The 22,111-nt window shown below is 41.4% G+C and overlaps 2 protein-coding genes across 5 annotated transcripts in view; one reads left to right on the forward strand and one right to left on the reverse strand.

The window, feature by feature from the left end:
- Positions 1 to 163: 163 nt before the first annotated feature.
- Positions 164 to 22,082, forward strand: gosr1 (golgi SNAP receptor complex member 1). 4 transcript variants are annotated; one of them, XR_004213189.1, is made up of 10 exons: positions 173 to 558; positions 1,057 to 1,168; positions 2,630 to 2,717; positions 3,211 to 3,318; positions 3,504 to 3,595; positions 6,607 to 6,681; positions 12,007 to 12,036; positions 14,044 to 14,126; positions 14,220 to 14,567; positions 19,984 to 20,071. XR_004213189.1 is itself a non-coding variant. In XM_031860612.1 (9 exons), the coding sequence occupies exons 1-9, from the start codon at positions 525 to 527 to the stop codon at positions 14,342 to 14,344; spliced, it is 747 nt and encodes a 248-aa protein (XP_031716472.1). In that variant the 5' UTR covers positions 173 to 524; the 3' UTR covers positions 14,345 to 14,968. The 4 variants fall into 4 exon arrangements, 3 of the variants coding, with proteins under 3 accessions (XP_031716473.1, XP_031716474.1, XP_031716472.1); XM_031860612.1 differs by lacking the exon at positions 19,984 to 20,071 and having other exon boundaries at positions 14,220 to 14,968; XM_031860613.1 differs by lacking the exons at positions 14,044 to 14,126; positions 14,220 to 14,567 and having other exon boundaries at positions 164 to 558; positions 19,984 to 22,082.
- The window catches only part of trarg1a (trafficking regulator of GLUT4 (SLC2A4) 1a), a 25,998-nt gene continuing 21,702 nt past the window's right edge, over positions 17,816 to 22,111 (reverse strand). Inside the window, exons 2-3 of the mRNA XM_031860615.1 lie at positions 20,591 to 20,717; positions 17,816 to 20,004 (exon numbers count right to left, since the gene is read on the reverse strand). Of these exons, the coding sequence (XP_031716475.1) occupies positions 19,994 to 20,004; positions 20,591 to 20,717 (138 nt within the window). The 3' untranslated portion in view covers positions 17,816 to 19,993. The remainder of the gene's footprint in view (positions 20,005 to 20,590; positions 20,718 to 22,111) is intronic.

Consider the following 22,111-nt stretch of genomic DNA (forward strand, 5'->3'; position numbering starts at 1 on the left):
TAAAACCAAACATCCTGTTACTTGTATTATTTAATACAATATTAATAAAATATTGATGTTGTTCATTTGACCAACTAGGCAATGGTGTGCGTGCTACGTCTATTAAAAAATATAAACAAATTGTTTTTTTTTAAAACTCCTATATGATGCAAACATTAAACATTTCTCGTAGGGGTTTAACAGTACAAAAACACAAAATTTACATCAATTATCACACAATTTGACGGTATACATATAATCTACAATATATTGTGTATCTGCATGATATATCAAAGTTAACCCATAATGTAACTAATTGTTTGAAACTTACTGTGGGATCCCAAATGACCTCTAGGTGGCGCTGTTTATATTGTATTAGCTGGCTGTTATATGTGGAGCCTGGTGGATCCTGAGGAGTGTGTTGCCTGAGAGGCTCAGCTGAGGGCGATAAAAACACCCCTATATTTTTTCGTGTCAGTGGAACGTCTTGTTCTGACACGTGACACACCCAGCCCGGAACTCGGTGACGTCGCAGGACAACAAAGATGTCAGGAATAGGAGGCAGCAACTACTGGGAAGGTAAGAGGGACTCGATTTAAGAAAACGGAATGTAAAGCAACAGCTGCTACAGTTTTCACACTTCCAACAATTAACCTGACGCTGTCGGCGCGTTTGTCTCACATCTGTGTTTTGAACACATAACGTTACGTGTCTCTACAACGACTAGCTCCCAACAAGCTAGCTAACATGTCGCCATGCAAATCAACGTTATTTCTGTAACTGTTGAGTTAAATTCATGTCGCCACTCTAAACGATTCATCAACTACACACATTGAGAGGCCGTTGTGCCAGCTGTCACACCCATTAGATGGTGTTTTGTTTATGTTTTCCCTCGGTTTATGTAAGTTAGCTACTACGTTCATGTCACTCTTAACGTACTAGGAAGAAAGCGTTTCTATAATCATGATGCCATTGCTTATGGCTGTGGCATTAAACTAACATGAGCCGTCGTTAAGCGCTTAATTGTTCTGTGTGTGTGTGTGTGTGTGTGTGTGTGTGTGTGTGTGTGTGTTACAGATCTGCGAAAGCAGGCCAGACAGTTTGAGAATGAACTCGACCTGAAGTTGGTCTCCTTCAGTAAACTGTGCACCAGCTACAGCAGCTCCAGGGATGGACGTCGAGGAGACACGTAAGATCCGTCTCACCTGTAGAGTTAACTAAGTACACGCAGCACGTCACACTGCTCTTTACTTGGTAAATCAAAGCAAGAACACATTTGTATATTCAAGTATAAATGCCCAAACGTTTCTGGTTCCAGCTTCTAAAAGGGTTTGCTGCTTTTCTTTTTCATGTATGATTGTAATTTAATATCATTGGATTGTATATTTATTGTTGTATTTGACAAAAATAAAGAACTTAAAGATGTCACCTTGGGTTCCTGGAAAGAACAATGGGCATTTTTTCCCCACAATTTTATTTGACATTTTGAAGTGTCCTTGATTTAGTGAGAATTTAAAAAAGTGATCATAAAAGGGGCCTAGTAGTTGTAGTGGTCAGAGGCACTGGATGTGTGTGTGGACGCTTACCCTCACAGGAAAGGGTTGGCTGCAGGAAGGAAGTGTCTATGAACAATACATTGAATCCATACCAATACATTGAATCCATACCAACACAAAGGCTGTTGTTCTCTAGCTACACTAGTAAGTTAAGGAGATTTTATTATTAGCAGTACCAGTTCACTTTTAGTTTCTTTTTGTAATCAAGCCACTGCTTGTGAGCTAAAGGGATGCAAATTTGAGCTCTAGCTCACCTTAAATTTCATTTCTTGAAAATAACTTCTCTAGAAACAGTCTATAAAACATTCTTTGTTGACGCCAGTCAGTGTACAATTCTACTGATGCATCCTCACATGAGACGCTCACTAAGGACAGATACAGGAGAACATTCCTGCCCACTGCAATAAGACTATAACAAATCACCTCTGGCCAGATCGTCCTTCAATTGACTACAACACTGCTACACTGTTGTTGTTTGCTGTTGGTGATCCTTGCATGCACTAGTGTTTTTTAGTTAGTTAATTTAATACCATTCTATTTTATTGTGTATATACTGTGCATTTTTTATTTTCTTGAAATTTTCTTTAAATGTATTATATTCTGCTCTGTTATCTTATTGTATTGTATATATTGAACATCTTTCATATTTTTATGTTTACTCTGTAACTTCGTTTACTGCTGCTACAAACAAATTTCCCCCTGGGATGAATAAAGTATCTATCTATCCATCTAAACCATCACCAGCTAAGAAATCCATGAACTATCCATGCTAAATAATCAATCACACTTAGGATGTGTGTATGGGGGGAGTAGTGTCTGTTTCCCAGAGGAATGTCTGACGTCCTTCCTACGTGGGTTGTGTTATTAAAATATTTTACATGAACATTACTTATTAAAGTTAATAGTGGGTCATTTCTAATTCAACATGTATTTTCATTTGGAGGAAAATTTATGTCATTTGGTAAACAAAAGTTTGAAACACAAGTGCGCAAGATTCATCACATAAGCATATACAGATATGTGAAGTCACACATAAAAACCAGCAAAACAAACAACTCTCTAATTGTTCTCCATTCTTTGGTTTCCTCCTCAAGGTCGGACACTACCCCACTGCTCAACAACTCAACCCAAGACAGGATGTTTGACACCATGTCAGTGGAGATTGAACAGCTGCTGGCCAAAGTAAGTCACTTCTCATGGGCCAGCGGCCCGTAGAAGGTCAACAGAAAGACTGTAATAAGAAAAGCACTGGATTTATGCCAAGGGTCTTGTCTTCCGTCAAGGAGAGAGCGGACTGCAGGCTCCACTTCTTCACATTGGTTTGCATTGGACCCTAAAGTTCTTTTATTGTATTCGACTCCGTTCAACTAAAGTTTTTCATTCGACACAATTACAAGAGGTATTAGTCAAAAACAACGGCTACATTTTGATAGTAATATTGTGCATTTCTAATCTCAAAATGCTACGATGCAGTTATCCCAATAATGCCTTGTATCATTTGTCTATTTGGCATGAAAGACATCCCTTTGATATAAAGTGTTCATCCTTGAATTGACACGTGTTGTTTGTGTTTGTATTCTGTGTGAGTCTTTACCTTGTATCTGCTGCTCTCCTGTTCTCCCTGATGTCTTCCCGCTCCATCTGGCAATCAATTCAATTTCCATCTCTCTGTCAGCTGACTGTAGTGAACGACAAGATGGCGGAGTACACCAACACCCCGGGCACAGCTTCTCTCAACGCTGCACTCATGCACACGCTCCAGAGACACAGAGACATCCTGCAGGTTTGCTCATCTATTTGATGTACTCTATATATTCTACTTTACATGTCTTTTTGTTTTCTGTAAAACACAACAACTTTGTGAAGCACACATGCCTCAGTGTTTCCATGTAGTCCTCTTGGTGTTCACTGTGTGTTCCTCCTCAACCCCCTTCTTCATTGTCTCTTTGATTTGTTTTTTTTATGCAGGATTACACGCATGAATTCCATAAAACCAAAGGCAACTTCTTGGCCATCAGGGAAAGGGAAGACCTGCTTGGTTCTGTCAGGAAAGACATTGAGTGAGTAACCGGTCGCACCACCTTTTTGATTAAATTGACCGTGCTGGTCATTCACCAGCATGTGTCCAAAGTTATGGGAATATGTACTCTGTAGTTTATTGACACTGTAAAACCAATTTCAATGCACATAACTATTGATAACTGTATTGACTGCTGAAGGTACAGTAAACGAGGAGTCGGAGCCAACGCACACCTTGAAGCTGTTCATGGTATTGCATACAAAACAAATAATATTGTCAGGTGATGCATTGCTTTGTGTTTGATCTTAGTGGCTGTGGAGGAATAGAAACTGCCGAGCATTATTCAGTGTTTTTATGTGGTGGACCTTTTTATTCCTTAGAGGGATAGTTGAACCTTGACTTCCACCTGGCCTGCTTTTGAAAAATGTCGGCCATTAAAACCAAAGAAGATTCACGGCCTCTCTGGCCTCGAATTGAGAAAGTGTGTCCTCTGCTCCGATTGGCTCGGCTCTGAGGGAGCGCATTGAAATGAGATGGAGGCTCCTACAAACCGTGACTCTTGTGTTTTTTTTGTAATGGCTTATTGATCTGTAAGACGCAGCAGTGAGCGTACGGTGAGCACTGCAGGATTCCTATTGACTTTCCATCCATCTAATGTAGTATGCAGATGGCCTGCGGATGCATCGTACAGTCCTACACATCCCATAGGCCTCATCGTCACTTTGTATCGTACATCTTTCTCACGCATAAACCCATTTAAAGATGTCTCGTTCATAAGAACTTGTCCGTTCTTGTATTACTAAATACTTTGTTTTCTTCCTATTGGTATTTGGCTAAGGTTATATCGGTGTAATCATAAACTTACTTGTATACATGGGATTTGGGGAATATACGTATAGCGGGCTATCAACAGTTGTGCCTCCATGTAAGTTCCATCCCATGAGGTCAGCACTACATGCAACAGCCCAGCCCCCCCCCCCCCAAATCTTCCCACTAAATCACATTTCTAAGGAGTGCCACTGACCTGACTAATGGGCTCGCTGCTGATGAATCTAATGCATAGAAATGAGCCTCGAGTCTTGTTGACCCATTTGCTCAGGCTAACGATGACTAATGTGCCCGGGGGCCGCTAATGAGAGAACCGTCTGAAGCTTACAGGTTGGGGAGTTACAGCTGCTGGTGGGCTACGGGAGAAAGTCGATCCTGGACAGCTGGAAGGACGGCCTGTTGTTTTTCAACACTTGGATCTGTTGAACTGCCTTGCCTGTAATGCATCTGATGAGGTTTAACTAAAATATCAGCTAACGTGATATCACTGAGACACTTTTCGTCTGATCTTTTCAGAGGTGCGTACGGAGAAAATCCTCGATCACAGTTCTTGGGCTGGAGCAGCCTAGTTTAGAACTTTCATCATAACAACGACTTAATGTCGTATGTAAGATAATGCAGTTTAAGTTGTGTTTGGAAAGCTAAACGGTGATGCAGTGATGGCCGTTTCTGCTGCAGCTGAGCCTTTTGTCCCATTTGTCAGACAGAGGGCAGTAGAGAGCTAGAGCATGTAGGCAACTGTGTCGGTATCTTTCTATGTACTTGCAGACTCTGTCAACAAAACATATTCTCACACACACACACACATGTGCACGCACAGCTGCACCACTCATAGCAGTAGACTGGTGCAGCTCTCTCTCCTCCTGCTTTGATTCTAAATGTCAGCAACAACAATGACAGCTTTCCTGATTTACATCAGTGCCCTTTTAAAAAAAAAACAAAAAAAAAAAAACCTGCTGGAGTGATGAAGCGAGCTGTCAGTGTGGGCAATTCTAGCCCCGCAAAGGCATCAGCTTCTGCCGGTGGGGCGTTCAAGGTAGCCGCTATGGAGCGTGCTGCGTGTGCACTGAATGTGGTTTTTCCATTCAGCGGCGTCGGATGGCGCTCTGGGGATGAAGTAGGCACATATGTTCTTGGACCGCTCATACTGTCACAGATAGGCTGATGCAGGTGTGTGAGAGAGAGATGTGTTTGCTCTGTGAGTGGTTTAACAACCCATCCATTTACTACCAGATAGCTTTGTAATAGGTCAGGCTTTGGCCCTTTCCCACTGCCCAGTATGATGTTTTTAGCTGTGTTGTAGCATGCAGAGCTGTGGTTTTTAGGCATTTCTAATTGCTGCTTCATAGCAGGGAATTACCACAGGAAGATGGTCATCGCTGCCCTTCCATGTTGTGTTGTTGCAGTAAACTAATCGGCTCAACATACCATGCAGTGGATCAGCTATCATAACGGTAGAAGCTTGTGTGTAAATGTGCGGTGGTTCGTTCCACTCCTTCCACGCCGTCCTTACTTTTAACCAGTCATTAACGGTCTGTTTTCTTATCAGCTCTACTGCAACCATACCGGTGCTGAATCCGCTGTGTTAAGTTACTGCTAATGCAAAGCGAATATATTTCCTGCCGCTGCCCTCTTCACATTAAAAGCTTTCCATTGGTGAACCACAAGAGGGCTTTTACTGTAAAGCGTAAATGCAGTGGTATTGGTGCCGACTTGCAATTTGATTAAAAAATAATTGGTCCACACAAGTTCTGCTTGTGCTTTTTGTCAATGGCTCGGATGAAATATTGCAATAAATAGTAAAAGAATAAGTTTCCGCAGTGAGCTAGTTGGATAAAGAGCTTTAGGCCGCTTGTGTTTGCAGTTTGTGTGAACCAGTAAGGCTCCACCACATCTTTTACCATGCCAATAGGTCCCCAATGTTCAGTGGGATGGCCGACTTCAAAGAGCTTGTGTAGATAAAGACTGACAGATTTTTCCTATTGTGTTGCATTACCTGAAATTCAAATTAAATTTGGATTTTATGCATTGGACCGACAGAAAAGGTTTTGATGCCATTCAGATACTTCTTTGTCTGAGCGATTTGATTCCTGCGTGCACTGATTTGAACAGACAAGAATCATCAGTGTCAGATAAAACAAATAGCAAATATTGTAGCATAACCTTCTTTTAATTTGTGACGGTGTTGTTTTTACCATTGCGTCTGCGTTTCCCCTTTTTCAGGTCCTACAAGAGTGGCTCCGGGGTCAACAACAGAAGAACAGAGATGTTTCTGAAGGAGCATGAGCATCTGAGAAAGTAAGTTCCCTTCACCTTTTCTTTGCTCCATCTAAGGAATTTGAAGAAATCAAGAATCCCACTTTGTAATACACTCAGAGCAGAGTTTTTAAAGATGCTTATTAGTTTGTGTTGGTGTTTCAATCACAGCAGTTAAAAGTAGAAAGTAGCTGCCATTTTTCTCCAGAGCTGTACAGCCTTTCCTGGTGACGCAATAGCCTCAACTTCCCAGAAATCAAAGCTTTGGAACGAACTCCAATAACACTGGAAATCATTGCTGCCGCTAATGCTTGCTTTGTTAAGCTCCGTCAACCCATGGCCCTTTATCTCTTCATGCTTTTACTCTCCAGCAGATGGGAAGCCACGCTTTCACGACAGTGCATTCATTAAACTAGAGTTTGTTGTATAATTCAGGACAGTTTGGATTTGAGTGCTTTTTTCTGGCTCGTTGAGACAAAAAAAAAACAACCTTTGTTTTACTTGATGTGCTGTCGGAGACGGGTTTAGATTAGATGTAGAGAGGATTTACGTTCTTGTCGCATGATTCGGCGTAAACTAATCCAACATGTTTTCTACAATTTAGCATCTTAAAGTTGGAAAAAGTTAGGCACACTTGTGATATTGACACAGTACACTATGATCTGCCAGCAACCTCATTAGTGTCCTACTATCATTTGGCTGACTCTCCAGAACTGCATGAGGTGGCATAGTTTGTGAAATCTGTGTGTGAGAGAGAGAGAGAGAGCGAGAGAGAAAGGCACCCTATGTTGAAAGTAAAATTGGATGTCAGCAGGGAACACACACGCACACAAATGATACACAGAAGGCTAACCTTACCCAGGCTTGAGGATTTGAACATAGCAAATACAAAGCAGCCTGATTGATTCGCTCTGTGGCTGAATATTTGTTTCCTCTTTCAACCTCTCAAAGGAATAATATCCCAATTATCCCCCATAAAAGACCTTTTCATTCATTCAAAAACAGGCTTCACCTGTTTCGACATGGCATAGGTAAGATAACACTGCAATTACATTTTTTTTTTAATGATTCAAAGATAAAACCGGTTTGCAGATTTTACAATAAATTTGAGAAAAAGAGACCACTGGTCACATCGGGAAAATGTTTCCAAGAGAGTGCTGCAGCTGCAGAATGCTGCCACCTCTAGACTCCTTCAGTGAATTCATTAATGAAGTTTAATTGCTGTAGCATTCTGTCAGTTTAGCCCCACAGGGGTTTTTCCCAAAGATCCACATAGACACTGTGTCATTGTGATACTCACTATGACACCACAAGGAAAGACCCAAGTGAAACCCTTAATGGATTCACGTCCTGAAGCAGAGAGAGAGTCATTCTTCCTGTCCTGCCACTGAGGGAGTGGCCCTGAAAATAATCAGTCTGCCTTGTACCTTGGATTCTGGAAGGGAAGATAAGACACTCTCTCTTTTCTCATTTATTAAAATTGGGCTCATAGCAAAGTGAAATGAGAACAAGATTGGCTTTGTGGCACATTGTGTTGAACCTTCTTCAGCATTCCCAGCAGCCGAACCCTCGAGTCAATCCAGCGCAATTGATCAGGATATCCATAATAGAATTATCCTATTAAACCACATCCCATGTTAAAGGGCTTCCCCCAGACCATTGACGACGACGGAAGGAGATTAGAGATGAGGATCAAGTTACGCTTGATTGATCCTATTGGAGCCATAAAACAGGAAAGAGGCCCTCTGCGAAAATGACTAAAATTTGTTATTGGCCAGAGAAATGCCGTGTGCATGTGCGTGTTGTATATTGGCAAGTCTTGGTACCAGCATTGCCAAACTGATCAGCTAAGAAGAATCTGTTCCCAAAGAAAAAGTCCCTTCCAGTTAATCTACAGATTTCTGCAGTGGGTGGAGTGCTTGCCAGCCTGAATCTAATAAGACTGACGTAGCCAGATGAATGTTTAAGATAACCTCCTCCTCTTTAGTTCTTTATCAGTCAGACCTCCCTCTACATTATGTTTTAAAAAAGCTGTTGTTGCAGGAGACACTGGTAAATAAGAGTGACACTTAAGGTGCTTTCAGACATCAGCGAGCCACCGCCAAGGGTGGCAGCGACAGCGGCACACACAGCTGTTCAGAGTTTAAGACGGTTCAACTTTTACAACGTGCCGCCGCAGCTTGCAGTGACCTTTTGATACTTGAGCTGGTGTTTGTATTAGTGTTGGCTGAATTTAACTTGATGCTGTTTAGTAAGCGTGACTTTTTCAGTCCTGATATCAATACCGACGCTTTGCCTTTGGGTTTTGGCAGATACCGAGTCCCGATCCAACACCAGTGTTTAATTGAAAGGCCGTATGCCTCAATGTGTGGAAGTGACTGGGAGTATTCTCTGATAAGTAAGGCAACATCTGGCTTAACTTTAATAAATATATAGATATACAATTAATGGAACCTTGTTTATTTTTAAAATCATAAATTAGAATGATCATAAAATCAACAAATGGGTCAGAACTTGAACAGGAAGTCAAATTCCAGTCTATATTGTGTACAGTATTTAATAATAGATCAGCTCCATTGTTACCAATACCTGACCCAGCTATTTGAGTCGATATCGGCCCGACATCTGATCCGGTATCAGTGCATCCCTAGTCCTGTTCTACCTCGTAGATCTGTTTCCATCTCGCTCTGCCATAAATGTCGGTGTTGAATGAATAAACTAGATCGAGGGAGGGCAGGTTTATTAACAGTTCATGTAGGAAATGCTCTAATGGTCGTGGTCACTCTGATGAGGACATCCTGTCAAACAGAGGATTTTGGAGATTGTAATTTTTACAAAAGTCCAATATGAATTGGCCAGAGTTGGTGACTGGCAGCCTCACTGTAAGTAAGGATCATCTCTGTGAATCTCACCATTCGTAAGCTGTGCTGAGTGTGTAGCTCCGAGCTTTGATTTGTGGCCGCTTCACCTCTTTGCTGATGCAGTTTGCTTTCTGCATCTGTTGCCAAGATTTGCTCGACTGTTTCCTCGGCAGAGTAATGAATGCTTCAGTTTACCAGGCCGATTGTATTCGTTGCCTGACATTGCTTTAAAAGCCAACGTGACAGAGCATTACTCTCGGGGAGGTTGCTGCAAAGCGTTTCCTTTTCAGAAATACCACTTGAATAGTCAAATAAGTGATGAGTCAACAGAAAACAAATTGGTTAATGGTTTGATTATCTGTTCATCTCTGTAGCCATGGATGGTACCTGCATAACACTGCCAATGCGCACATCTTTTTTGTGTGTGTGTGTGTGTGTGTGGCATGAGATGGCAAGAGAACATGGGGGTGAGGGTGGGTGGATCCATCACACTGGGAAAAGCAATTAGCTTGGAGCTAATGAGCTATATCATGACTTCAGCAATATGCCACTGACTGGGGAAAACGGAAGGAACACAGAAAAAATCCCAGAAGGCCACATGTATGAATGTGACGGTACGATCAACCTCCCAACTACAGCTGCATCTTGATGATGGGGGGGGGAATAACGCATCAACGCTTACCCTCATCTCATCTTTGCATATAAAAGCTCCATGAATCAAGGCTCACCTCAGCTCACAGCCGCTCTCTCTTTTGCACTTCAAGTCCTAGTTTATAAGGTGAACACTGTTGACAGTTAAAGGTTTGTTTTTCTCTGTCACTCGTTTGTCCGTCCACCATGATCTTCCATCAGGTGTCATGTGGCTGTCTGGCCTTCGTCTAACCACATTCTTCTTGCAGCCTTTGTGAGGCCATTGCTTGAGCTTATGTACCTAACGATCTTATAAGCATACTGGGTTAGTAAGATTTACAAATGACAGTGAGTTGTTTTAAGTTATAGCTGGCCTGACTCCACTGCTCTTTGCATCACAACCAACCGTACTTTTCCCACAATCCACCTGGGCCAAACTGCCAGCCTTCATTCTGAATGATGTGCCAGTTACATCCCATTTTACCAAATGAGTTGATTCCTGTAAATGATTCCATTTCAGTGTGACAAAACCAAGATATATTACAAACTACTGCCACATAGCAGACCGGTGCTTATGTGCGGAGCTATGATCCAAGAACAGAAGGCTGTCCCGCCCACACTGTCGCACAACGTCCCTCGCAGTGTCCAGACTTCTTGGCGACACTCCTGGGATTACAGCAATTACACCCAACAATCAAAGTTAACTGGTTGAGGTCGGTCCTGTTCGGCCCACCAGCAGAGGGAAGGATGCTGGCATTACAGGCCATTAGCACGGCCAATCTCAAAGTGATTACACCAATAAATATAACCCAGAAAATGGCCTGTCCTTCGAGAAATCAGTTGGCCAATACTTGACCACATAAGTGAATTGTAGAAAGTCACATCCGTGCTCCACAATCGCATTTGGATTAGAACCCCTGGATGGTATTGCTTGGTTTTGTAGTTATGATGCCATCATTTTTGGTCTACCTGAATGAGCTTTGCAGTGCTCCCTCTGTAATAATAATCAAAATGAGCTTTTCTTTTGAGATTATTATGTCTTCCTTGAATTAATCATTTTTAATAAACTGGATCTTTTGAAACTTCTTTGAGGGCTGACCAGCAAAACAGAGAAAACAAAAGATTATGCCGATCGAGTAGATTAAACATATTTAGCCTTGAGATGGTCAAGTTAAGGTGTGAGAGAAGGTTTCGGTGAAGGTTGGAGATGGTTGTGGATTAAGGTAGGAACCTTTGAGAGACCTTCCCTCTCTTTCTGTAACTTTTGGTTGGATAATAAAAGGATGCCAAGAGCTTACCAGAAACCACATAATGGAGCTGCACAATGAGGAAGTGGAGTTGTTGAAATAGGACTTAACGAGCCCTGCAGTTTTGTTTGTTTGCTTTCACTTTAGTTCTCTGAAACATCATCCAAATTGATTCCAATTAGAGAATAAACCGCTAAGAGCATTATTGTTTATGAGCAACCTGAGACACAAAACTGATTACGAAAGTTTTATACAACATAAAGGGATCGTTGTGTGTGTGCCTTCTAATATTCTCTGTAGGACAAAAGCAAGCATCTGAAACGAGTGTTGAGTGCACAAAGAGACGTGACCAGCCTGATGTCAGTGGGAAGATTCTAATCGGGTTCTGTGGGAGTTGATGGGATTGATACAGAGACGAGAAAAGGAAATCCAGTCCCAAAGAACATAAGAATTAATTTCAGTTCAGTGTCACACGATTAGAATTCAGTATTTATTGCAGCCAATCTGAAACTGATCAGGGTAACAGCCCCCACTTCATTTATTTATCACCATTCCATGTGTTGCTACGTTTTGTTTTCTCATGTCAACAACTTCATCTTTTTCTTCCTACTCCTGCTCTTTGTCTATAGTTCGGACCGACTGATGGATGACACAATAAGGTAAGACCTACTTGCCTCATCCTTCCGCAGCCACTATATGGCAGAAATGCTAACCCTGAGTGAGGAAATTAATAAATTCTACCAAAAAAAAAAAAAATAGTTAACCTATGGACCTGTACACATCAAACGATACTCTTTTTGAGTCTCTAGGATACAGCCTGCTGACAAAAGACAAAAACACAATTCTTTTGACATATCGTATAAGAGAAAACATCTGGCAGAGCTGTACATTTTCATTATATCTATTTTTGACGATGAACTGAATGTTCCTTACATCGGAACACATTTTATAAAAATGTATCGAGTAACTTTTCACTGCAATTGCTCATTGTTTGTACGGATGATTCAACTGTGGGGAGTTTCAATCGCATCAAAGCCTTGGAAGTGCAGCCACATAATATTGTGTGTGCATGACGTGAATGACGCTGACGCATGCTTAGAATAAGTCCTCTCACTTCACTGATTTATAGTTACCATCCATCTCTCACTGGTCACTGCTCCTTTCCCTCACTGCAGACCTGCACAAATGACAAATATGTTTATTAAGGATTTACTCTCCTCCTCTTCTTTCCTCCTCCCTTGCCCCCCCCTCTTTCCTTGTCTGAATGGACCTCGGTCTTAGGATAGCTGGTGTCGCGTGTTCTACAGAATATAAAACCCCCCTGAGGAATATTTATTGATTTTGTTATTTTTGACTTGTATGAATTGAATTGACTTCAACTTGACGGGTTAATCGACAACTTGAGACCACTCCGTTGGCTCATAGAGTGTTTGTGATGGGGAACCGTCATCCTCCAGCCCAGATGCTCGTGAGCCGGTTCACATTGGGATAGAGGCGTGTCAAGGTTGCTGGAATCAGCAAAGTGTTTCTTCCTGACTGAGGAGAACATGATCCCTAAAACACAGCTGCAGGCCAAGACTGCGGACTGTCAGGAGATGCCATGACACCACACACACACACACTCTGTCACTCTGGGATGGGAGGAGTTGGTCCCTTTGGACAGTGCTTACTGCAGGTTGTCACCCTGCTGTTCAAGAGTTCCATAATATTGTTGTCACACCTGTTTTTTGAGCATATCAACACTTTACTTAGGTCGATATTTTGACTTTGTCGGACAGTTTTAGGGAGCTGATTTCTTTTTCGCACTGTGAAGGGCACAAACATGGGCTCAGTAGCTGCCAGTCATTGATTATTGTGTGTAACAGATGCCGCAGAAGGAAAACAAAGGGCCTGAAACTTTTGCAGCTAACTGCCCAACTGCACTTTCCCCGTACTGAAAGTTGCTGATGCCCAGGTTGGAGAGCAAGAGAGCTACAATATCACAGCAACGTCATACCTTCCTTCTACAAGCCAAGGCGGCTCACACGCATACTGCAGGCACCCACATACAGCTGAAGGAGAACCTGATAGGATGACTTGTGTTTCAGAATAATTCCTTTACTTGTAGCATGGACGTGCCTACAGTCGTGTAGTCTTTAAATACCCATTTTTTATTCACTACACAGTTTCACATCCTATAATATTATTGTTATCGTTAAATAGGTGACATGTTTTTTTTTGTTTTTTTTTTGGTTAACACAATTGTTGTTTAGAAAAAGTATTTTATTGGATTTCATTTGCTTTTCTGCCCCAAAAGCTTGAAATCTTGACTTGAATTTAGCTTTCAGATACGGTGCAGTTCGTAGGGACTGAATTTAGATGGCGGGACGTAGGCTTGTGCCGATTGGTGATATTGCGATGATAGTTTTTTCAAACGCTGATATCCAGGCGGATGCTCCCCACTGTGCATTCTGAGTTGTTTTTCCGATATTCGGGTGAATTTTAAATCCTTAATTACAAAACATTTCACCGTCTCTCTTTGCACGGATCAGACACGTCACATCTGCGTGTCTGAGAGAATCATACGTGCACTGCTTTGCTGTCAAAGGCACTTTACGGTATAACGAGTGCAACCAAATGCAGCCTATTGTTCCTCCTCAATCCATGTCCCTCTCTTGTCTTTTTAGTATTGCCATGGCGACCAAGGAGAACATGACCTCCCAACGGGGCTTCTTGAAATCCATACAGAGCCGGGTCAACACACTGGCCAATATCCTTTATGCTGCGTGTGTGTGTGTGTATGTGTATGTGTGCGTGTGTGTAAAGGGCCACAGTGATCTTCCTTAACTGTTGGTTCTTCCACACCGTTTCCCAACCATCAACAATCTCATCCAGCGGGTCAACCTGCGGAAGAGAAGGGACTCTCTCATCCTCGGCACAGTGATCGGTGTCTGCACCATCCTCCTCCTGCTCTATGCTTTCCACTGACAGCCAGACCTGGTGGAATGTGTAAAGGAGTGGGATCGATCTGCTCTTTGTAACACGGGAGACTGAGCTGAGTTATCGGAGGACCCTGGAGGCTCCTGAGCAGAGAGACATTCAGTTGGTCCAGTTGTTGGACGGGAACACACTTTGGCCAACATGAACTACTGAACTTGTAATTAGCAGTGGAACAGATGGAGGGCTGCCAACACGTGAACGGAGACCAAAAGTACAAATATGACTAGATTTTAATCAATAATATTGATATGGAGAGAAACTGAGGGAAGCGTGAAGCGTGCGATGCATCATTCTTTTAGTTCAATGGTCCTTTTTAATTGATGAGGTGGGATGGTTCATTGTGGACTGTACAATGTGAATTAATAAATTATTCATTTCAATATGTGCAAATAAAATGTGCGACGCTACTAGATGCTGAACATTTAAACATTTTATTTTTCAAAATATATGAACTGAAATCTGAACTGTATTGGGCCTCATTTCCGTGCAAGTTTAGCCAATCGATGCCACAGCAGGACTCGCTTACATTTAACTTTTACTGCACATTTTTTGGTATTTTTTTACCTCAGTTAGTGAGGGAGGGAGAGAGAGAGAGAGAGAGAGAGATGGGGAACGATATGAGGATGCTGGCTGTGGGTCATGGTCAGTGCGAGAACCTTTCTGGGCCGCCAAGTCACTCATGCGGTCACTGAATTTACATCTGGAGCTGAATTTATCAATGTGACAAATAAACAGGAAATTATTATTCACATTTTGGTTAGTGATGAATTGTTAAATATTCTCTGTACCATATTTAGAGCATTAATATAGCAGCAAACTGCTATTTGCTATGTAAAGATAGTGTATTAATGTATTGTCCTGATCTGTACTCGTACAGCGATTTACAGCTGATAAGTACAGTTGTCGTTGCAAAAGTGTAGCGCCAACCCTTCAGGTTAGCTCAATCAGCACTGTTGCCATTGTTTGTGCTGGAAGCTGCGATCCGCCGGCTTAGCCGTAGCCATGTTGGAAAAAAATGTGTTGAGGCCAAAGACATGCTCTGAATGTGGAATTTAGCCATTTAGCCGTTTTTTTTAGGCAATTCTTGAAACAATAGCAGTCACGACAGAGCTACTAGATTCATGTATTGTCTCTTCAAAGGGCAGTTCTAGTGCACTACGTCTAGGATTCCATCGAAGAAAAATGAAGAAGCACTGCTTTGAGGATTGGCTGTTGAAGGAGATAACCATTCTGCACGTATAGTGCGCCCAACAGAGCCCATGAACCCCTATTTGATTTCACTCCACTTGAAACACAAAGTGACGTGTGTTTGAAGGTGAGAACTGAAGCATTCATCTGAGAAGGGGCTGGATTTGCCTCACTAGGTTAGTTAAGTCTCCTTGTTGGCAGAGGGTGGTGTAGGAATTTAAAAGCAAGGCAGCTGTGTGAGAAACATCAATGTGTTTTTGTCTCGCAGCATTAGGCTCACTTCAACAGACTGAAGAGGATGAATACGTCCCAGCAGTAGCCAGACAAGCATTGCCACCTTCCCCTGAATATCTCACTTCCTTTTAGGAAGGAAACCTTGTGCTGAAGTCTAAATTTGGTCCCAGACATGTGTCCACGCCGTCGGTAAGGCTGTAGAGGTGCTGATGCATTGAGCTGCTGAAATGTCAGCCACTCGAACTGAGCTCCACCCGAGCAGAGCTAAGCGCCAGATCCTCTCACTTGGAAGTGTCGCGCTACGCTAACTTCTGACGAGCACAAAGTCTGTTTAATCAGAGCAGCGGAAAGGGAAGACAGAAGACTGGTCCTCTGTGTTTGTGTGAAAACTACACTTTTCTCTGTCGAGGTCTGTTGATGGATCAAAAGACTTTTAAGTGAAGTTCAAGATAAGCATTGGTCTAGTTATCCTTTTTTTGGCAAATTAAAAGACACACTATATGTATCTGAACCCTAGAAGAAGCCGCTACCTTCAATGGTAGAAGAAAGAATGCAGTTTGTTTTAGTTTGTCTCAGGTCCGTGGGTTCCTCAGTATGCTAGAGCCATTCATAACCCACAGTTGTGGCAGCCATGAAAAATGGTGTTTGTGTGCACCGAGGCACAATTGTGTACCAGGACCTGCTGCATGTACAGGGTTTAGATATATTAAATGCAGCAGCTGTGTAATACAGGCCCAGTGCAATCCAATAAAACAGCATTGCAGACTACAGAGTTGAATCAATCTCTGTGATTAAGTCTCGGTAACATTGAATCGTGTTCACCCTCCCTCAATGTGAGGTCAAATAAACATTGCTTCCATGATTTTGATGTTCCTACCTCTGTTCTCAACCGTTGTCATTTTGCGCAATTGATGACATTCTTCATCAGTGTTTTTATAAACTGCTGTTCAAAATGTGCAGTCACTCTCAGGCACTCCTTCTTACCCACGTCAATCTGTCGAATGGTTCCCCTTTTGGTCCAGACTGAAATGTCTCAACCTATATTGAATGGATGGCCGTGGCATTCGTGTTTCACAGAGGATGAAGCACACTGACTTTGGTTATACATTGTTTGTTTTTTTTCTTTTGAAAAGAATACTTTGGTTTATCATTGAATACGCTCCCTGTCAGCCTCAGCTGCCCTTTGTATCGTGTAGTAGTCAATGATGGCATGCTGATTAGCTAAAGTAAGATGGTGAACATTGTACCTGCTAAACGTCAACATGTTGGCGTTGGCGTTGTCATTGTGACCGTGTTAGCATGTTGACGTTAGCATTCATTTCAAAGCACCACTACACTGAAATACAGCTCAACAAAGCAGCTGCATGGCGGTAAATTATTATGCTGTGTTCACACCAAGTGCGATTAGATTACATACAAAGTCGCGAATAGACTCAAATTACACATTTTTTTTAACTCTGGTGAGAAATTTGCATGACGCTGTGTCACGAAAGAGAGATTCTCCTCCTGTCATCACTGACGTCCTGCCGTTGTTGAATCAGGAAATCTTATTTGTAGTCATAGGTGGGCACCCAGAGCTCTACGATACCTCATATTAGCAGAGACCTGACAAAACTGTGTGTGTATAAACCATATGGTACAAACAATGAAAAAGACGCTGCCGTATTTACACCGAGATGACGTTACTTTAAGTATTGATGGAGCTGCTACAATGTTAGCATAGCCTAGCACCGATCGATCCGAGCTCCATTGAGAAAACAAGTATTTTAAAAGTTATTTGCTTGTCTTCCGGACAACGCTGATAGGCTCTTAACGCTGATAGGCTTTCGCGACGCAGTGTCACGCGAATTTCTCGCCCGAGTTGAAAAATGAATGCGCGAATGAGGTGAGTTCCACGTTATTTGCTTCGCATCATTCGTGTAAACTACTAGCGCGACAAATTTGCGCCGCCTTTGGTGTGAACACAGCATTAGTCTTCTTAACTCACTTTTGGATGTCATCACAACTCTTTATAAACAGTTTGACCAAAAGGCAAGAAACCTGGACCATGCATGGTAACATTTATTCCGGACATGCACAATGTACACAACAGAGATGAAAACTGGCACGTACAGTATATTGGAAAAGAAACCGTGTTATATAACAAAATTAAATGGCGGTTTGAACTGTTTTACTGACGGAGCAGAGCTTATACGCTAAACAGTTGGCTCCTAACCATGTTCAGTGATGGGAAATTTGTATCTTCTATAGTAACACAAGAGCGGTAAACTACACTCAATGTGATCCACAGAAATTACACATTGTAATGTAATAGAACACTTTTTTTAAGATTGGTAGTAAACACGGGGAATCTTTGGATTTTGCTGCTTTCAGATGTTTGGATAAGGAATATGATTTTTATGTACAACTATGAATTTGAATGGAATTGATAAAAGCCCATTTCACACAAAACATTGTGCATTATAGTGTTAACACTTTAAAGATTGCAGTTGTTCAGCCTTACATTGATGATGTTCAATTAAGGACTTGGTAGAATATCTTCAGCTGGATACATTTCATCCCTCATCAGTTAAAATGAGCTGGTGTTCCTCTAGTTTCACTTGTATGAGCCCTTAAACAAACACACATATCACTTTAAAATGAGGTCCTAATGATTCCTGATTAAAATAGCACAAGATTAAAAAAAAGAAAGAAGCAATGCTGAAAAAGAATTGCTACATAGTGATGTTACCTGTGCTTGTAGCATAAGCCAGTAATGTGTCAATACAACAGTCCTATGTAGCCACAGGGGACAATCTGTCGTGCTTGGATTTCAGAGAAATGTCCTGTCAAACTCGGGCCTGTTCATTTACAAAAAATAAATGTATTGAAGCCGGCTTGGCCAATAGCATGCGTACATATTGCATATATATTTTCCCATATAAATACATTTCATACCAATACAAGGAGCAGAAGTGAATCAATGGCGTGTAACAGTCAATGTACAACAATGTAAGAATGATAATGGAAAATGGGGAGCTATGGCGTAGAAAGGTAGTACAAGGTAATTTGTAAAATGGAGTTTACGGGAACAAGATGAAGGACAGCAGCCACTAAATCAGGTTTTTGTGGTAAAGAACTGGAGGATGTGAAAGGAAAAGTAGGAGGGAGTTTTGGCATGCGTTTTATTCTGCCAGAGCAAGGCAAGGTTCAAAAGATTTTGGAGATATAAAGGGGTTTAGATCTCAGCCCTCTCACGTTCTACAGTGGCTGGACTCACATAATGGACACAATAATAATCACTCCATGATTATTACTTCCATGTGCAAACCTGTCAGCCTCTCTGACTCCTTTATAAGAAAAGAGACAACTAATAACAGTCAAAAAGAAGGCAGAATGTTGGTTATCTACATTCAGGCATGCAGTTGGTCTCAATTTGTTTTTTTTAGTTCAAAAAATGATAATAGATAACAAAAATAAAAAATGTGTTCCCTGCCTCTTTTCACAAACCCTTGAATTTCTACTGATAATCCAAGTGCTGTCAAAGCAGCCATCGTGACAGTGTTAACAAACCCAGCACCACTTGGCATACAAACATTTTATAAAATGTACATCTATATATATATATATATATATATGTATTCATATATCCATATTTCAAATATATTTGTAGCTGTATATGCTTTGAATGTAAGAGGTTCAGTAAGGTATATATGAGGATTATATGCAGCTGTCCGAAAGTTTGAAGCCCAAACTCAGAATCTGTTTTTCGAAGGAGCGCAGACATAGAAACGTCCATTGTTCATTCTCTCCTCACACGTAGATCGTCCTCTTCATTTAAGAAGTCCATTATTCCAAAAATAAACATTCACGAGTCCTCCTGGCCACACACAAATCTGCATTTTCTTTTTCCTCTGTTTTAACCCAAACTATTTTACATCAGGTTTTCATTATTTTTGTCAAGCAAATGTTACTGGATTCTAATGCATGCATCTCTGATTTTTTTCTCTGAATGTTTTTATTTGTTTACTTGCTGCAGTACCTACTCTCATGAGTTGCCTGTTTTTTTTGTTTCTTTTGCTTTCTGAGGTCAGTCATGATGTAATTACAATATGGCATAAAGTTGAGAATTTTGTTTCTTGTATTTTTTTTTTTTTTCATCGGGCTTTTCCCCTCTTTGTTGCATCCGTGGTTTGGCATTCACGGTTAGTTTTTTCCCCCCTCAGGTCGTCCATGTCATTGGGTTACTGCAAAAGAAAGAAGAGGAGACGTGGGACATCGTCAGAGAAAGTCAGGTCAGACACAAAGACAGCTTGAAACTCACCATCAAATTAATTACTCTGACTGGTGCGGCTCAAGTGTCGAAGGCTTTGAGCAATAGGTTAGCTGCCCTTGCTGCACAGTCAGCCCACTACGGCCACTGCAGTACTAAATCAATCTTCACACACACACACACACACACACACATACACAAGGCTTGGAAATGTGCTGAGTTGAGACGTAGAAAAACACATCTCATGCTTGTGTGGTAGTGTCATATATCACCCTGTAAATGTAATGCAGTAGGTATTCTTTGTTGTTGAACACTTGTTGTTAAAGCCCTGTGCTCGTCTGTGAGTGGACATGTGCACACATACCATACGTGATTTTCAAGTGATATACCTTTGCATATTCATAAGATATACTATAATCATACAGTTAAGATTAGGCACTATGCACTGCATCACTGAAGCTTCACCAAATACTGTTTGTAAATATGAGTCATTATCACAAACACTTAAAGGAGCTATCATTGTATTTTGAAATTTGTCCTCCTTGTCGTCGTTTCTGCACCTGAAACTGAGACGAAGATTACGATGATGACCACGCCCAGGGCGATGGAGACGATACTGAGCAGACGAGCCAGTTGACCCAGCCTCCTGGCCCCATCAATATCTCCCACCTGGAGACTGTTTCTGGACTGGAGACACACATAAGCACAGGGTATTACCAAGAAGAACGCTTGAATGATAATGTTAAGCAGGGCATAGACATATAAGATGTTACATAATAATTGTAAACAACACCACAAAAGGGGTTCATGAATACATTTTATTCCTTTCACACATTGGCATAAGAGGAATGGTCATATTACTCCCTAACAAGGCAACTAACTGCTCAAATGAAAGATAAGGAAGGTGATCGCTCACAAAGTTACTTTATTGAATGTATATATTCCACTGGCATGACGTATGAAGGAACCTTCACCCCACTGAAAAGCAATGTACCTATTGTTCCCCTTGCCTCGTGGAAAACTGCTGAAGAGAAAGTTTTCTTCAGGTCAGAGATTACCTTTGCAAAGAAATTAAACAAATGGAGGATAGTGAACTAACTTGGTCAATATATTCATGAATGCATAAGATTAAATACATGAGTACCTATGAGTAGTTTGTTGCTGTTAAATATCGAGGGGTTGAGATGCCAGGGGCATTGAATAGTGCATGATTTATTCATATTATTATGATACATGGGAAAGCCAGGCTATCACTGCCAACTCCTGGAGAGAGTTCTGTTGTGAGATCATAATACAAATTTCTGTGACTCCAAAATTGAATTGTATTCAGAGGCCTTATCGGGCTGAATGAATGCTGGAGATATTCATGTTGGCAAGAGATCACTTAAGAAATAATGACAATTTGTGGAGTAGAGATTGATTGCTCTTCTGTCACATTATTTGTGCGAAAATTCCCAGACAAACTCATGGCTCAGAAAGAGCTAGAATGCCCTCAATCAAAGGACAATTGCCAACGAAATATACTGTATGTAGAAATTGGCATCTACCTCAACACTAAGATATGATATAAGTTGGAAAAGAATGGATTACATATATGTAACCCATTATATGTGTCATTGAAAGATGCTTTTCCTGTACTAAGTGTAATGTAAAATAAAAATAAAGTTGCAAAGTCACTGATCCACAGTTGCTTCAATTTATTGGTAAAAGCAACCAGCATATAAACTCTATCAGCACAACATTAAAGTAACGCCACAAACCAAAGGGATTTACAGTTTGGATACAAAGATCCCACCACAGTACAAGCAGCTCGAGGCTCTCCAGCAGCTCTCCGAGAGGTCAACTTTAAAATATTTATTCGGTGGTTTCCATTAATTGACAGCCGAGTTATTTTAAAAGGGGAAATGACACACATACAGTGCAGTAATGTTGACTTGTCTACTGGGTGCTTTAGAGTCCCTCAAAGTGAAATAGCAACAATAATTGATGGTGAATTTGTCTTTTTCAGACTGGCAGATTGGGATTGATGGAAGGATGTGACTTGCAGAGCCAATTGGGAGGGGGGGGGGGGGGGGGGGGGG

This window comes from Anarrhichthys ocellatus, unplaced genomic scaffold, assembly GCF_004355925.1.
Source record: "Anarrhichthys ocellatus isolate YVR2014 unplaced genomic scaffold, GSC_Weel_1.0 scaffold24, whole genome shotgun sequence".
Taxonomy (NCBI): Eukaryota; Metazoa; Chordata; class Actinopteri; order Perciformes; family Anarhichadidae; genus Anarrhichthys; species Anarrhichthys ocellatus.

Excerpts from the sequence above, each read along its gene's own strand:
- gosr1 (XM_031860612.1), top strand. The coding sequence starts at position 525 with ATGTCAGGAATAGGAGGCAGCAACTACTGGGAAG. Across the intron at positions 2,718-3,210 it reads TTGAACAGCTGCTGGCCAAA|CTGACTGTAGTGAACGACAA; the intron begins GTAAGTCACTTC and ends TCTCTCTGTCAG. Across the intron at positions 3,596-6,606 it reads TCTGTCAGGAAAGACATTGA|GTCCTACAAGAGTGGCTCCG; the intron begins GTGAGTAACCGG and ends CCCCTTTTTCAG.